The sequence below is a fragment of the Triturus cristatus genome, chromosome 8 (assembly GCF_964204655.1).
Source record: "Triturus cristatus chromosome 8, aTriCri1.1, whole genome shotgun sequence".
NCBI lineage: Eukaryota > Metazoa > Chordata > Amphibia > Caudata > Salamandridae > Triturus > Triturus cristatus.
In genome coordinates, this window is record NC_140591.1 from 823,303,109 (window position 1) to 823,320,123 (window position 17,015).

At 46.0% G+C, this 17,015-nt stretch overlaps 1 protein-coding gene across 3 annotated transcripts in view; it reads left to right on the forward strand.

Moving 5' to 3' along the window:
* The window catches only part of BIVM (basic, immunoglobulin-like variable motif containing), a 277,159-nt gene that overhangs the window by 76,022 nt on the left and 184,122 nt on the right, over nucleotides 1–17,015 (forward strand). For all 3 annotated transcript variants that reach the window (XM_085622282.1, XM_085622284.1, XM_085622283.1), the window contains one exon: nucleotides 2,618–2,713. In XM_085622282.1, the coding sequence (XP_085478408.1) occupies nucleotides 2,618–2,713 (96 nt within the window). The remainder of the gene's footprint in view (nucleotides 1–2,617; nucleotides 2,714–17,015) is intronic.

The following is a 17,015-nucleotide window of genomic DNA, read 5'->3' on the forward strand; positions in this document are numbered from 1 at the left end:
TCATTCCCTTTGTGAGCAATAAAAATGCCTTTAAATCTTGTTATCTTGTCACTTTTGCTCCGTTTTCAAAGACAGAGGACAAAAGTTGGTTTGTCTTCCTACTCGCCAGAAAGGGTGAGTAGGACCTATAAATAGCTCGTCCTCATCAATTCTCCCTCGCAAATGCGAGCGGGCGAGTGGATTTGCGAGCCCTGTACTAACTGCTTCGAATGTTCTTTTCAGAATTTCACAAAGTATTATATATGAATGTTAAAACTGCACTGTCCAGGCTATGAATCTCTGAATTGTCACCAGTAGATTATTTAGCTATAAAAATAGCACAACTTTATGTAGGCTGAAAGTCACAATGATTGCCCAGTAATAAAGGTTCTTGTGAGCATCCGTTGACTCCTACGCCAATGTCGTATATAAATGTAACAATCTAGAAGACCAAATGCATTTTGAATAAAATCATGTAAAGAATGATCCAGATAGTGCAGTAACTCACTCGGTAAAAAGTATATGAAATGGTGTCTGACAGATTGAGTAAGAATCCCCCTTTCTTTTTTTCTTCAGGAGTTTTTTTTCACCTGGTCCTTCACCAGCACAAAACTTTCATGTTCCTTCTCCACACACCCTCACTCCTCTCTGTGCTAATGCTAACAACTGAAGCCAGAGGAGGGGCATTGTACACCAGAATGCAATAAATATTTGATCTTTAAGTAATGTAAGTGAATGTGTACAAATCACTACTTTTTCTCCTCATCTGGCTTCCAACAGGGATTTTGGGGACACCCCTAATAACTGCCAATTCCTCTAAAATAGTTGTGAGTTATAGGGAGCACCCTTACCCCAAAGCTTTAAGAGGTGTTGGAGCATGGGGTCTCACTATCACTTACTCATCAGTTATGAACCCCGCGTACAGGTCTATTGATCTTTAATGTCGACAGAGATGTAAGTAGCTGAAGTCCAATAAAGTGTTATCAATTATCATTTCTTTTATTTCAGTCACTAAAGAGAGTTAGTGTGAGTAAAAGAGTTTCATTTTCAAATCTTTTAGTTACTCATTCTTTTATTAATGTATTATTTTCCAAGTCGCATTAAAAGTTATTATAATAAATCAATATTTGGTAATAAAGGAAATCAATATATTAATCAATAAGGTATCAATACAATAATAATGCCAGAAGAAAATAAACTTCCCTATCCTAAATCTATCACAATTAAATGCAAGAAGGAATGAAAAGGTGTTCGTTGAGATACCTATGAAGGGTCCTAATGAATGAATCAAGCATAAGCATGACACTTTAGCATAATAAGCTGGAATGTATTCTAATCTCAAATAACAGCAGACCAAGACATAAGCTAAGACTTCTAATTAGGAGATGTCTAAGAAAACTCAGTAAAGAGTCTCCTCTCAGAGAGTGCGGGATAATGGACACACACCTACTGCTCTAACTAGTCTTAAGAACGCGCACTAATATATATGCACATTTTCTATGTTGCAATATTACTATTAATTCTTCTTCATGTGGATCAATAAGATTTCAGCACACTCCTGGGAACAGGTTTAATCTCCATCTTCTCACCAGAGTACAGTCTTCTTTTAACCACGTGTCCTTGAATGTTGCAGCACATCTTTTCTTGCTTTCTAAAAACTTCTTCCCATGAATCTTCCTCCCTGTCGTCTGAATTTTTTGCGGTGAGAACCATACTATCAGTCATATAATACAAGCAAGTGTCTGTTCACTAGCTAATAAACAGTAACTTCTGAAATTGCAACGTCTGCAGCAAAAAGAAGAAAAACACTTTGTACAGCAGTCATTTAATGTGAAAAGCAAGCCTTTCACTAGTAATATTTCTTATTCATTCATGACATCCTTGGTTCTGGTAAGTTAGGAAACCATGCTTCATTTCAATGTTACAGGCCTATAGTTTTTAGTATGGTTACCAAATTTTGCAGTTAACACACTTTGTATTTAAACGTAAGCTGTGCACATTATATTTTTAAATAAAGCATTTTGCAAATAACAAAATTTGCGGAAGCAGCGGTGACCTAGTAGAGGAGCTTTTTAACTCTGCTCGCTCAGTGAGCACATTTGTTATTCTAATTACAGTTGGTGAAACCAGGGTAATATAAATCCTACTGAAATGAAAATAGACTACAACAGTTGTTAATATATATTAGTAATGGTTCTATTACTTTCGGTACTAGGTAAGTCAAATCAATCTGTATGAACTTTTCTTAGGATTTTTTTTATCATGTTTTTATGAGAGTTTTCAACTGAATACAAAATTCAGCATCATACAGTATCAATCAGCTGCTCCTCCTGACTCTATACTGGCCAATAAACACAGGAGTACAGAAATCAGAGAAAATGCCCCCCCACCTACGAATACCAAGCTTGTAGAGGATATTAATTCCATGCATGATACTCAGCAATCAATCATATGAACATCAAACAGAAGCAAGATACCCTTACCTCCATTTCTAGTATTAACTTCAGTTTTAAGACTGGACCTCAGGTGCCTGCTGTTATAGCTTTATTGTAATGCATTGTCTACACAGTGTTTGTTAAGCATAATTACAAACAGGATTTTGGCTCCTTCTAGAGTTGATTGCTTTTTATTTCCTCAGGTATTGTGTCAGCAGACCACAGTACAAGACGTCTTGTGGGATTTCCTCCTTAATATCATGCTGGAACTTTTTGTATAGCACACTAGGAGCTGGAAGGTAAATCTCCCAGATTTTTAAGTATTTTTATTTATAGTTTACATCAGTAGATCCTTTCACACCAGTATTCCTCTGTGATAGTTTGCTGTTCTTTAGCACTTGCCTTTCAATGTCACTTTTCTTAAATTTCACAATTATGCTTTATGAAGATATATACCCGTGATATTACATGATCAAGACATTTATATTTGTAATTTGCTGTGCATATAAATTTTGAACATCCTCAGAGCATGACATAATACATTTCCGATTCATCTATCCTTAGCTAAAATTTTAAGGTTCAGCTTCTTTTCAATCATGTTGGAAGCATTGCAGAAATCCTAAGTGGATAGCAGTGTGTCTTGTTATTTGATATAAATCTAAGAAATGCTTTGAAAGAAATTTTTCAATATTTACATACACAAGTCTGTAATTTACATTATAAATGTGGATCAGATCTGTCTTAGCAAGCTACCACTGGCCTGTATAGTTACAGATGCAATTACTTAGCATGCTACACTGGTAAACACCTATGAAGGTGAAATGCTGAGATTGTTCTGTTCCGAAGAACTACACCAAAGACTTTGTGGAATTATATATTTCACCAGGACAATACCGATGTTTTTCTTGCCCTCTGGTTGCAACATTCACATTTAAGTCTGAGTGTTCCCATCCACCATGGCCATGTTTCTGTTGTTTCTACTTAGTCACCCTGCCAGCTGTACCTACTTGTAATATGATTGGAAATAAAATATGTTAAGCATGCACTTTTCCAATACTGTCTGTTCTACTGTCAATGTTCTTTACGTGTTGCTGTTTGCTTTTTTCAGTTTTTTATTTGTTTTTAAAATGTTATATATTTTATTTTTTATATTTTTTTAAGCAAGTAATGCACCCTGGTGGTGTCCACTCCTGGGGCTCTTGGTACAAGCACAACTTGTGCATGGTAACCTGTTTTATGCACTAAAACAAGTGTGGACTAAGCCAATAGCTCTTGCTCTGTTTTTCAAATCAGCGTAAGCTTGGACGCAAATTGCAATTTGGAAATTGAAGTGTTATGTTGTATATCTTTGTAGACTTAACTAATATTAGTACCACTAGCCAAAAATCCACAATAGGATTAATCCACCAAGGAAGTTATATGAAACCACACTCGTTGCTGAAGCCCTTTTGAAGTTGGGTAAGATTAAAGGTGATCTTAATGGCTGGACTAACTACAATCAATACTTGGTCTTAAATGTGAAGAACATATTTTCAATTAATAAATTCCATTCCTTTTTGTTTTGATGTATTTCTTTAGATTTTGGTGGTTCTTTAAATGACAAACAAATATATACATTTTTGTCAGATATTCTATTGTTAGACAATGTCACATGGGAACTGTTACCCCTGACAGCCTTAGTGTGGTCTTCCCCCAGCTTTTTGTCTGCCTCCCTCCATTTTTTGACCCGGTTTTTGCTGCCTTTAGGACTGCTGACCAGTGCTAAAGGGCTTGTGCTCTCTACCTTAAACTTGGTAATATTGGCTTACCCCAAGTGGCATATTTAATTAACTTATAAGTCCCTAGTAAAGTGCACTCTATGCACCCAGGGCCTGTAAATTAAATGCTGCTAGTGGGCCTGCAGCGTTCATTGTGCCACCCACTTAAGTAACCCTCTAACCATGGCTCAGACCTTCAATTGCAGAACCTATATGTGAAGCTTTACACTGCCACTTCGAACTGACAAGATACACCTCTTGCAAAGCCTAAACCTTCCCTTTTTACACATATGTCACCCCTAGGATAGGCCCTGTTATGACCCACAGGACTGGGTGCGATGTATTTAAAAGGCAGGGCATGTACTTTTAAAATTTAAATGTCTTGGTAGTGAAAAACTCCCAGTTTTGGTTTTCATCACTGCAAGGCCTATCTTTCCAATAGGGTAACATTTGGATTATCTTATTACATCTTTCAATGGAATTTCCATTTGTGAAGAGATATACTTTTCAAAATGGTGTCACTGGACTTGAATTTTAAAATCACAACTTATGGTGAAGTTGGATTTTAAGTTAAGGTTTAGCAAATGCCACTTTTAGACTTTTATAAAGTTGGCATTTACTTACTTTAGCCATTTGGTGACTGCTGCCTGTCTCTGTTCAGTCTGGGATGGGTAACAGCTGGGCTTTGTGTATTCACTCTAGATAGCCACACAGAAAGGAAGCTTAGGTGTGTCTTGATGGGCCACCCTTGGTGATGGGAGGGAGGAGCTGAGCACATTCTCACACTTACACCTGAATAGGCTGTGTCCTGTCCATACACAAATGGCAGCATAACCCTCTGGAGTGAGTCTGGAGCCAGGGTAGGAAGGGAGGACCTCTGTGCACTTCTTTGAAATCCCCCCACCCCTTCAAAGGCACAACTAGGTATAAGTACTTGACCTCAGACACCATGACTTCAGTACACTTCTGTACCTGTGACCATTCTTGCTGAGCTGCCCTGCTGTTCTCCTGCCTGGGTGAGAAAGACTGGACCTCCATCCTTTGAACCCAGAGTGACTCAATGCACTTGCTGGCTTGCCTCCTTTTCTAAGTCTCAGGTACATCAAAGACTTCAACTCATCCTGCTACAGCACTTGGACCTTGCTTACTGTAAGTCTTGCCCTGTCAAGTAATGCCAACCGAGTCCTGGGCCCTTAGAAGTGGGTATAAAGGGGTGGTTCGGCCAGAACCCATGCACCCTCATTGGAACCGGCACATATCGCCTTTGCTTGAGTCTGAGCCAGCTCATCCTCGTTGCACTCTGTGGGCCCTGCGCATCGCCTATGGAACCACTGCATTGCTTCTTCGCTGACGATGACGCATTCCGGTTCAAGATACGTTGGTTCAGCGAGCCCAGGTGGTCCCTGTATCCGGCCCATGCTCCATCGCGGTCGACCTGAACCTTTGACTTTGCCCCGGTCCAGTGCGACCAGATATCCTATTTAAATGCTTATTGCTTCTAAGCGCTATTTCAAAGTTTATTCTTTGAAAATTATTCATATCTTGAATTCTACTTGTTGGACTTATGTCCATTTGGTCTTGTTTTATTTATAAAATTCTTCTCTATTGTTCTAACCTGGTGTGGGGTATTTTTGTGATATTTTCACTGTGTTAATGTTTGAAGTGTTGCACAAATACTTTACACATCTTAGGTTAAGCCTGACTACTCTGTGCCAAGCTACTACTGGAGGGTGAGCACAGGATAATTTAGGGTGTGTTGTGATGTACCCTGACAAGTATTGAGGTTCCTGCAAGGGAGGAGGCGTACCTCTGCCAACCAGAAAACCAATTTCTACCAGAACTAAAACAACATAGCCTTCTTTGTAGACTTTTTTTTTATAGTCTTGCCGACAATTACATAAGGAAATGCAGAAGGCCCGAAGGAGGAACGCCTAAAATGTCTTTCTTGTAAAAAAACAAATTAATTAATCATGCAGTACTAGGGTTCGAAATATTTGCAAAGCAGTTCGACTTTACGGGGAGATTTGATGGAGGTAATGCAAATAATGTGTTTTAGAAGAGATAATGAACTGTGATGATTCAAATCGCATTTTAGCAGAATACAAGTAGTTAAAGTTGTGTGAAATCTTCAATCATAATAGCTATGTAATGTTTCTTTATTTGAACGTGGTAACCCTTCCATCAGGGGTCCAGTGCTTAATTTAAAGAACTGTCTTGTCGTGTAAGCCCTTCCCATTGAAGTAAGAACTGCACACACCTTACAGGCTCACATGATTGGACAGTTCACAGAAGTGGATAGTACCAAACAGATGCAGTTTTTTTTCTACAAGGGTGGGCTCGATAAGTATATGCAACCTGTTTGCAAATATGCAAACTGGCAACTTTTTTGTCTGCATGTTTGTTGTTGGGTTTTAGTATCAAACAATTGTATTGTTTTACTTCAATCAAAATATACAGGTAGGCCAATCATCTGATCGCTTTTTGTTGCTGGTTATGTTGCACTCAGACATGTTATCAAGCAGATGTTTATCTCTGGAGTGAACACCTTGTGTAAGTAATTGAGGGTGATTAAGCAAATGGTGTGCACTTTCTTTAAAGTTTTTGGTGACTTTGGAAAGTTTGTTTGCGCCCAGTTGGCCCAAGGGCCTCTTTTCACGCAGCGGTTGCAGTGGTAGGCGGGTGATGGACCCGTGTAGTGTTGTGTAGTGTTGTGTTGGCCTGCTGACTGCTGGACTGTCTGTGGAAATGTGTAATATTTTACTTAGCATAAGCGACAGCCATTTTTGCTGTGGTGTCCATTTTGTTTCCTTCATAATTCTTCCGTCCTCTGCTGCTCGTCTTTTCACTCTGCTTGGGTTATCTATTTTAGTTGACTCCCTGACTCAGCTAAAGCAATGTACGTTTGTAGGGTTTGTAGCTGCCAGTGCACCTGGTCTCAGATGTTAACTGGCGACCATTTACTACTGCCATAAGCATTCCTGCTCCCCCTCCCACTTTGCTGACCACGTAGTTATTCATCTGCCCTTGTTTGCGGATAACTATTTCTAAAACTTGTTCTTCTTATTACTGTTCAAATGCTTACATTGCAGAAAACCGGTATAAAAGGGACATGGTTTGTGAATTCAGTGTACTACCTCCTGAGAGTGCTGTGTGGACGTGGTCCCATTCATGAGTGATTAATAAACTTGTTATTTATTCCAACTCCAGTGCCGATCTCTATTTTGTGTGTCTCTGGATCTGTGGACAAGAGGGTGACCCTGCATGAGTATGCCCACTTTTAGGCACATTCCCACAGTTGGCGCCCAATGTCGGGCCCCATCGGAGACGCAGCCGTCTGAAGGAGTGGTCTCGACAGAGGATCGAAATATTACTGAGGAAGCGCACTGCACGAGGAGACCTTTGTCTTTGCAGGCCGGCGTGACTTTTACAGTTTTCCCGATATGACCCTCCAGGTGGTGTCCGGTCTCGACTGGGGCTTTTTTTGGTGTAATTTTGAAGTGACCATTAGGTCGACTAATAGATCGGCAGGTGGGAGTTGGAGACTTCTGTTTGGTAAGGTCACTGAAGCGGCACTCTTGATTTGTATGGCCTGGGCTTTTTGTTCGGATTTGTTATTCAATATTTGTAAAGTTTTTTAAAAAAAATTTATTTTAATTTTTTTATTATTTGTTTATTGACAGGCTTGCACTATGTATACAAAAGAAACCCCAAGGCTGGGGTGTAAAAATACAATCCCCACACATGTCTATGCCAGCCAAAGTTTGTGTATAACTGAGGAAAGATCAGAAACAACTAACCCCCCCACCCCCCTGGCACTTGAACCAATATGTATCATACAATTGTCAAAACAGTAAGACCATGTGAGCACATATGAGTGGTAGTCCATAAGAGGTAGGTCCACGTCCAACCAGTCTGGGCCAAACCTAGGAGAAAAGGCATCATATATAGAAACGGAACGAATTACTCAACAGGGTGGCTCAATAAATACACCGTTAGTGGAGTCCAGAAATCTTTAGGTCGTGAGGCCTCCAGTAACTCCTCTGCGTACACCTCCAGTTGTTCCCTACAATATATTAAGTCTTTATTCCATTTCCTTACAGTGGGCGTGGATTTTGTGCCCCAATACTGCGCCACAGCACGCTTAGCCAACAGGGTCGAAACAGTGACCAATCTCCTATTGCAGTGTTTGAGATATATCACACTTCCCAGCAGGCACACCTCAGGCTCGCACCGCAAACTCTCCAGCAGAACATCCGAGAGCACACCCACAGCCCTGGCCCAAAACGCAGCTATCCCATCACACTGCCACGCCAGGTGCAAAAAATCAGCGTCAGCCTGCCCGCACTGTACACAATAAGCTGTGTCCCGCCGGCCGAACCTGCGTAACTGTACAGGACATGTAATATAACTGGTGGAGAAATTAAAAATGAATGATACGCAGATTATAGTTCAGCGTGAGGCGGCCTGTCAGCTCGCAGCAAAATATCCAGTTATCAAGCGACAACTCAGACCCCAGCGTGGTGTTCCATTTAAGATATGAAAGGTGGTCCGCCAGTTCCCGCTCATGCTGTGACGCATCATACAGCCTAGTGATCAGGCCCTTGCGTTCTGCCCCAACGAGCACCGCCTGCAGTGCCTTCAATATTTGTGGTTCAGAAGGGATAATTAGGATAAACGGACCAGACCGCCTGCCGCACTCTCACGTAAGTAAATCCTAGCATCAACCCAGAGTCGTGGCCTGCCTCTGGAGTGAGCGGAACTGACCACCTGCATACAGATCTCCCATTCGTGTAACACCTACATTTGCCAGCGCTCGTATAGCAGGGTGCTCCTGGGCTGCCGATATGTCGGGATGTGCCGCAATAGGGAGCTTCGGGGCATACAGGTAATCGAGCTAGGCCCTCCGGGCAAGAGTCCGCCAAGTCCAGGCAGTGCACTGCACCGGCTTGATTTCGGTCATGGGGCCTCCACTTCCTCCAGAGAGTGCTGCAGCCACTAGCAGCCTTGGAAGCTCCGCGTCGGACTCAATCACCGTGTGTGGCAAGAACCATTGCGGAAAAAAACAATAGTGGGCAAATTGAGCCTGCGCTCATAAATAATATATAGGCGCATATCTGGTGCCTCAAACCCGTCACGGTCGAACGGCTGTACAAGCACGTTCCAACTACATCGGGGCTTCTTACCCCCCCAGACAAAGGACAGAAGAGCCGATTGCAAAGTCTTGAACAGAGCAATATTGAGTCCAAAAGGAATATTCACAAACAAATATAATAATTTGGGTAATATAGACATTTTCATAACAGCAATATGATCAGCGAGCGACAGCGGCAACCGAGACCACCGCTCAGCCCTGTCTGTGATCTGTGCCACGACCCGTCCGTAGTTCATGGAGACCTCCTGCTCAGGCTCCCTATGCAGGCAGATCCCCAGGTACTTCACCCGGTCCCGGATCCAAGCAAGGGGGAAATCAAGCTCGACCTTGCGCGTGCCAGCTGTCAACAGAAACACCGTCGACTTAGCCCAGTTGATCCCCAACCCAGAATAACCCTCAAATTTAACGTACTCGCGGAGAAGTTCAGGGAGGTGGGTCTCTGGCTCGCGCACATAAAGAAGCATATCGTCTGCATATAATGAGACGACCAGAGGTCGCTGCCGAAAACGCAGTGGAGCGGATGCATGCAACTGGCGAAGTTTGCAAGTGACGGGTTCCAATGCTAGTGCAAAATGCATCGGCGATAAGGTGCAGCCCTGCCGTGTACCCCTGCTAATTGGAAAGGCCGAAGACACCCAGCCATTAACGCGCACTCTAGCAACTGGCTCAGTATATAACACCCTGATCCATTGGAGAAAGAACGGTGGGAGACCCATTGTGGTTAAAATAATGAACATATAGTTCCACTGAAGGGAATCAAATGCTTTTGATGCATCCAGCAGCACTGCCACCGCCTGGAAGTCGGGATCAAAGTAATGCAAGGTAGCGAAAATTGTGCGTTAATTGTGAGAGGTGGACCTTGCAGGCACAAATCCTAACTGGTCAGGGAGAACCAATAGGGGAACCAGCGGCTGCAGCCGGATAGCAATCCTCTTCGCTAGAATCTTGGCATCGATATTGATAGTTGATCGAGGCCGGTAGGACTCGCAGCGATTTGAAGCCTTATCAGGCTTTTTTAAAAGCATAACCAGAAGAGCCTCCTTGAAGAATGGGGGGGAGATGGCCAGCATCATACGCCTTCACATATACGTCCAGGAGCCTCAGGGCCACATCATCAATGTAAGTTTTATAAAATTCGCTTGGAAGTCCATCTAACCAAGAGGCCCTGTTTGTACGGAGAGACATAATAGCAAGCTTGAAATCCTCTATGTCAAATGGCTGTGTGAGATATTCCCTATGTGCCAGAGACAGACAGCCAAGGGCTACATCATCCAGGTAGGAGTGCATGTCCGTCTCAGGGACTCTAGACTTACACTCGTATAGTTTGGAATAGAACTCAAGGATAATCTTGCTTATCTTGGGAGTAGTGTAGTGGGCCGCCCGTCATCATCTAGTATCTCTGTAATGTATTCTTGACTCTGCGGTGCCGCTAGTTTCGGTGCCAGTGAGTGGCTAGGCCTACCCCCTTCCCCATAATACCATGCTGTGCATCTTCTGGTCCTGTGTGCCATTTCTTGATCCACTGTGTCATTGTGTTCCGTCACTAATTTCTGTATCTTAGATAAAGTTGCAGGCGATGGGTCCGCCTCGTATGCCCTCTCAAGGGTGGACATCTCAGCTGCCAACTTATGAATGTGGTGTTGGAGATCCCGCAGCACACCAGCCTGAGCCCCCATGCATACCCCCCTGATAGGGCCATCTACATTGACCAGCAGAACACTCACACCACCCAGCTGGCCGTGCACCAATGCCACTCAGCCCTGGTCATCCGTGCCAGCTCTTATAACAGTGAAGGAGACCCCGCATTTGACCAAGATCATCATGCCTCGGGAATAGGAGGAGTAGGAGGACGCGACTCCACTCTTACGCCAGCCCATCGTACACACACGGACTTCTCAGAATGTTTAGTGAGATGTGTCTCTTGCCTGAAACGCTATCTGCACATTCCTTCTGTCTAGGTAGGCCAACACAGACCTAATCTTCCTGGGAGTGTTAAGACCTCTGACATTCCATGTTAGGAACTTCAAACTACCACTCATTAAGTCTAAAGGTCAGGACAGATTCCCTAAATGGAGAACTCAGGAACATGTGCTCACGGACATAAAGAAACAGGTAGATACATCGACATTTTAAAACACAAGTGTCAGGTAACACTGTTACCATCCCCAACCCACAACCCCCCACCCACTTGAGCACCCCCAACTCGCCAAACCTATACCCGCCCTGCCCAACACTCCCAAACAAAGAAAAAAGATAAGCTCAGATGGGGTACTTCCATGTGGGGGCGTCAGATTGCATCTAGCCTCCTAACTAGTAGGACGTGGCTGAGCATACATGGTAGCTGTGCCAATCACATTATAGTACTGTGTACCATAACCCCGGGTAAAAGAAAAACCTGTTGAGGCTTTGTGGAATAAAAAATGGAGCCGTTGGAGCCAACGTCGCAGCATTTTATAGAAACTGTCGCTAGAGCTACATTACAGAGCCAGCAGTCCGGCGCTCACCGCTCTAGATAGTCCAGAAGCGCCAGGGACACCAATACCGCATGCAAGCGTGTAAGAACTAGCAATAATATAAGCATTTGTCGTATGTGTTAGCCCAAGTGAAAAGTAGGGTAGACGGGAATATAACAATTCTAGGGATCCCAACCACAGCTCGGCCGCCCACCACCCCACCGCTTATTGCTGCGTGAACGCTCATCAGTCAGGGGGTGTGTGAGGCTACCCGAACAAATATGCCCATTGGGAACTAGCCAAAGATGAACAGTCAACAATCCTGCATATCAGGTACATGCATGATACAGAAAAGTGCGGGTCCCCTCCCCTACTGTTCCTCATCCTCATGTGGTGAGCTGGACTCTCGCCTCCTGCGTTTCAGCTGTTTGGCATGCTCCAGACCCGCCTTGGAAGTGGAGAAAATCTTAGAGTCGCCGTCTGGGCCTATGCGCAAGCGAGCAGGGTATAACATTGCATATGGGACTCCCTCAGTTTCCAGAAATATTTTAACAGCGCTAAATTCTCTCCTGGCTGCTTGCACGGCCACTGTAAAGTCCGGAAAGAAGGCCAATGTATTACCCTGGTGTGCAATGTTGCCCTTGTCCCTGGCCATTCGCAGAATAGTGTCTCGGTCCCTATAATTCAATACCCTAGCTATTATTAGGCGGGGAGGGGCCCCAGGGACAGGTTTAGCTGCAAGAGAGCGGTGGGCGTGCTCAACAATAATGTTGGAGGGAGGACCACCGGGGAGTCGGGGGGACTACTCCGGGGCACCTTCCTACCGCAAAGTTATAGCCGAGCGCCGCTGAGAAGCCTCCTAGGAGAGGTCCTTCTCCTGTGATCGTACTAGGCCCAGTAACACCACCACACAGGACTCCGGATCAGTTGCTTATCTTGGTTCTTTATCAATGGTAGCACATTCAATATTTACAGTGGGATCGAGTGATCCAGAAAGAGTCTCAATGTTCTTGGAGGGATAGGGTAGCGGGACAGTCTTAGTACCAGCCAGGTACGGGGAGGCTCTGCGCCAGACCTTGCGTGCTGGTCTCAAAGCAGCTCGGACGTGGAGAGCCGCGACGGCGTCTGCAGGGCTCGGGTGGTATTTCCGCTTGGGTCGAGCCGCGACACAGTCAGCAGGGCTCCGGTGGTAGGTCCGCTTCGGTCGAGCCGCGACGAGGTCAGCTGGGCTCTGATGGTACGTTCAACAAGGTCGGGCCGCGACAGCGTCAGCAGGGCCCCAAAGGTTCGTGAAGGTCTTTAAGCACGGTGGAGCCGCGACGTCGTCAGCAGGGCTCAGAGTGTGGTTTCAGGATGAGTCTTTCTCCGTAGGGTCAGCCGCGATCCGATCAGCAGGGCTCTTGACTCCGGGATACAACTGTCGTCTTGTCGCCGGGTCGCCCCAGATATAGGTCTGGAGCCCTTTGATGTCCGGACCCTTGCGCCCGGGGGGGCGGAGAGGCCGGGTAGGGAGCGGCCAGACGCCCAGCAGGAGAGGCGCCAGGCCCCAGAGAGCTGTGGGGCGATCGCACCTAGGTGTGGAAAGACGGTTGGGGGTCCCATCGATACTGCCCTCCGCCGGGAGTGGGAAGGGTTCACGTGGTATCCCCCGGGCCAGGGGTTGGCGCCTCGATGTCGGGCCTCGCTGGGACCGAGGCCGGGTGGAGCGGGGTCACGTAGGTGGTTACGTAGAGCCACGTACAATCCAAAATGGAGGAGCCCCGAGGTGCATGGGACCTCGTGCGGCTTAGCGAGGGGGAACAGGACCACGCCACGCGGCCGGCTCCAACAAATAAACATACTGGATAGCTGTTCAGTACCAAAAATGTCTTTGATAAGGTTTTCTATAAAGGTCTCCATCTTTCCCACATTGGTGGACTCAGGCAGCCCGTGACTCTGATGTTGTTGCGCCGGGACCGTGTTTCTAAATCTTCATTTTTGGCCTGGATAAGGGCCAGGACCTTCTCCCTGTTTAGTTCCTTCCCTGCAACCTCACCCAGACCATCCTCCGCAGCAGAGACCCGCTGTCCCACTTCTCCCATACGGGTGTTCTGCTTTTCAAGCTGCGCGGACATGTATGTGGTCTAGAGGGTGGTTCACCGCCGCCATTGTGCCCTCAATAGATTGGAGGCTGCACTGCATTGCCAACAGCGTGGTTTCAAGTGTGGGGGGGTTGTCACTCTGGGCATCCACCTCGGAATCCGATGCAGCCTTCTGCTGCAATTTAGATGATTTTCACGCCTCAAACGTGCGGCGCGGTTGGGATTTGTCAGTTCTCCCCATCCCTGCCACGGTTAGCGGCGCTGCTGTATCCTAACTAGGCAAAACACGTGGCAAAAGGCGCAATCGAGCAAGATAGCACCAAAAATAAGGCAGAAGTAGGTAAAGTTCCCAGCAATGTACTGACCAGTGTGCCAAGCTTAATTGGGAGGGACAACCGCAACTGGGTGACACCAGAGGGGCAGAAGCAACCTAGCCAGAGAAGTTCAGTATCCCTCGAGAAAATAATACTTCAGCCACTGGCACTCTCCACTCGACGTGCAGTTGGCCGGTCTCAGGCCCACAGTATCACCATTGAGCCACCAGGAGCACAGGGCCTGCCAAGAGTCTCATCCCCTATATAGAAAGGTCCATGCAGTGCCAACAATACGAGGCCCGGTTACTTCTGAGGGCCAAGCGAGGCACTGTCCAGTACCCCACCCATTCACAGCCAGGCACCAAATCAGTGTTGCAAGGGGGGCGTACAGTCCACAGATTAATGGCAGAGGAGGATCCTGGTTCAAAGGCATAGGACAGGGCCCAAGCACAACGAGCATCACCAGCCAGTGGCTACAGGACGTCTGGTATCTCAGTGCTAAGTAGCAGGCAACACTGGCAGCCTCACTGTGCACCACGGCCTTGGGTTCGGTGCAGTCCCGCGCTGTGCAGCCGCCCGCTCCCTGCTGCAATCACACTAGTAAGCTGGGGGAGATAGTGAACGATAATCACGGCAGCAATCCCAGGCAGACAACACTATGGAAAAGTCTGCCTTGCATCCACATGAGCCGGGGGCAGTGGGCATCAGATGCCCTCCGGTGCGGCAAGTAGTGTTCACTCTGCGCCCCTCGTCAGTGTCACCAACCCGGACCCTCCGCTAGGACGCACCAGCCGCCAGCCACGACTCGCAGGCCGCAGCCAGAGCCCAGGTGGGCCGTCGCCACCGCAGACACCAGCCCGGGCCAGCCGTGCCCCACTCACCGCGGACCGGCTCCGGATACACCGCAATCTCCTCCAGGTCTCGCAGCAGCCCCCATCAATCCAGCAGTCTCCGCGGGCCCTCACGGCGGCAGCACCCCGCCGCAGCTCCACACCTAGGAGTCCGGCAATGTCCTCGGCCCAGCTGCTCCAGAAACACAGAAAAGGCAATCTCCAGACCGCCCTCCGACTCCGCACACCACTGAGAAGTTGAGAGATCTGGAGCAGGTAGGTCAGGCGCAAGCCGGAGTCCAGGCACACATCACTAGGCGGGTAGGCCGAGCCTCCAGGGCCTCGCGGTAGCCGCCATGTCGTAGAGACAGCGTCCGTTCTACTGAAGACAGGGATTCATCAGCGATGCAGTGCTTCCCAGCAGCCTAAAACTCCGCAGACATGTGCAGCAGGTCGCAGGGGCTCAAGGCACACAACTTTAGGTCTTGAATGCGGATGTTTTCAGCAGATATTTGGCGGATAGGCGCTCAGCCGGGCAGAGCCTCACTAGAGTGTGGCCATCTTGCCGTGCGCCCTCTTGCGCCCCCCAATCTTTGCAAAGTTTGAAGGCAGGTAATGTGGAGATTTTTCTCCTTGGAATATTTGATTGGAGTAGTAATATTTTATATATATTTATGAAACATGCCTGTTCTCTGCACGCTTCGTAGGTGGTGTTGCTGCTCTGGTGGTACCAAAGTAAGCTTGGAACAAAGTCAGCGGCTCCCCCAGAAGGGACACCTAATACAGACGTGTATGTCAAATATGGTTTTTCTTCCGTAATGTACGGTCCACTATGGAACAAATACACAAAGATAGGTTCCGATCTGCAATGGCCAGTGTATGGGTCATTCAATTCTAAAAAGGTTCAATATGTAGAGCAGTGTTTATTTAAAAGAAAAAGCAGACAGGATATGTTTGATTGTGTGCTTGTGTGGGAGAAAAGTACGAGAGAGAGCGAAGAGAGCAGAAGCTACAGCCGAAAAAGAACAACGAAAAACAATATATCAAAAAGAGCTAGAATTCAAAAATAAAGAAAAGAAGGAAAAAATAGAGAAAGAAGATAGGGAACGTCGATTAGAGGTAAATGGCCAGTATTCTATTAGGCACCCTCTCTATTCCCTACTTGATACGTCTAAGGATGATTGCATCCTATTGAACGCCCACGCCCCCGTATAAACGTCCCACTCCAAGTGCCCCTGATGAGGTTTCTGACGACGAGCATTTGTCTTCAGACGACAAAGAACAAGATAAACAAGATGGGCGACAGACTCGCTCTAATTTGACTAAAGCAGAAAAAGATAAATTAAAAACCGCTGCTAGGGAGGAGGCTCGCCGGCCTCACGCTGCATCGCTCATTGTAACTATGGTTCAACAGTGGAAAAATACAGAGCAATTTTATTTTGTAGAAAAATTTGCTTGGGAGGTAATATTTGTTTATAGACAAATTTCTCAGGAACTAGAGGCAGCTGATATAAATACTGATTATTAACGATTAACAGAGGGTACTTTTCCTTTTTCGGACCTATCTGATATGATTAGACGAGTGGTTAAAATACGAGATGTAACATTACGTTTACGAAACGAGCTAGAATTAGCTAGAAAACAGAGAGGTATAGAAGCAGTTCAAACTCAAGCACAGAACGTAGATGATCTGGTGGATGAGGTTGCACCCAGTAGTAGTATAGTTACTGTGAAACCTATGCGTGAAGCTGAACCCCTGTATCTTCCTTCAAAGGCTGCGGGAACGAATGATGATAAAACTTCGGATGATGCAAAGGGATATTTTATATACAATTGGGTTTATACTCCTTGGAGTAGAGCTGATGTGATGGCTCTTAAAGCTGCTTTGCCCGACCCCCGGAAAAATCCTGACGCCTTCTATGAGGAGGTGGAAGGAGCCATTAGCTCCTGCACTACGACCTTGCCAGATATTGATATGTTATTCAGGCTTATTTTGCAACCTGATATGTGGAGA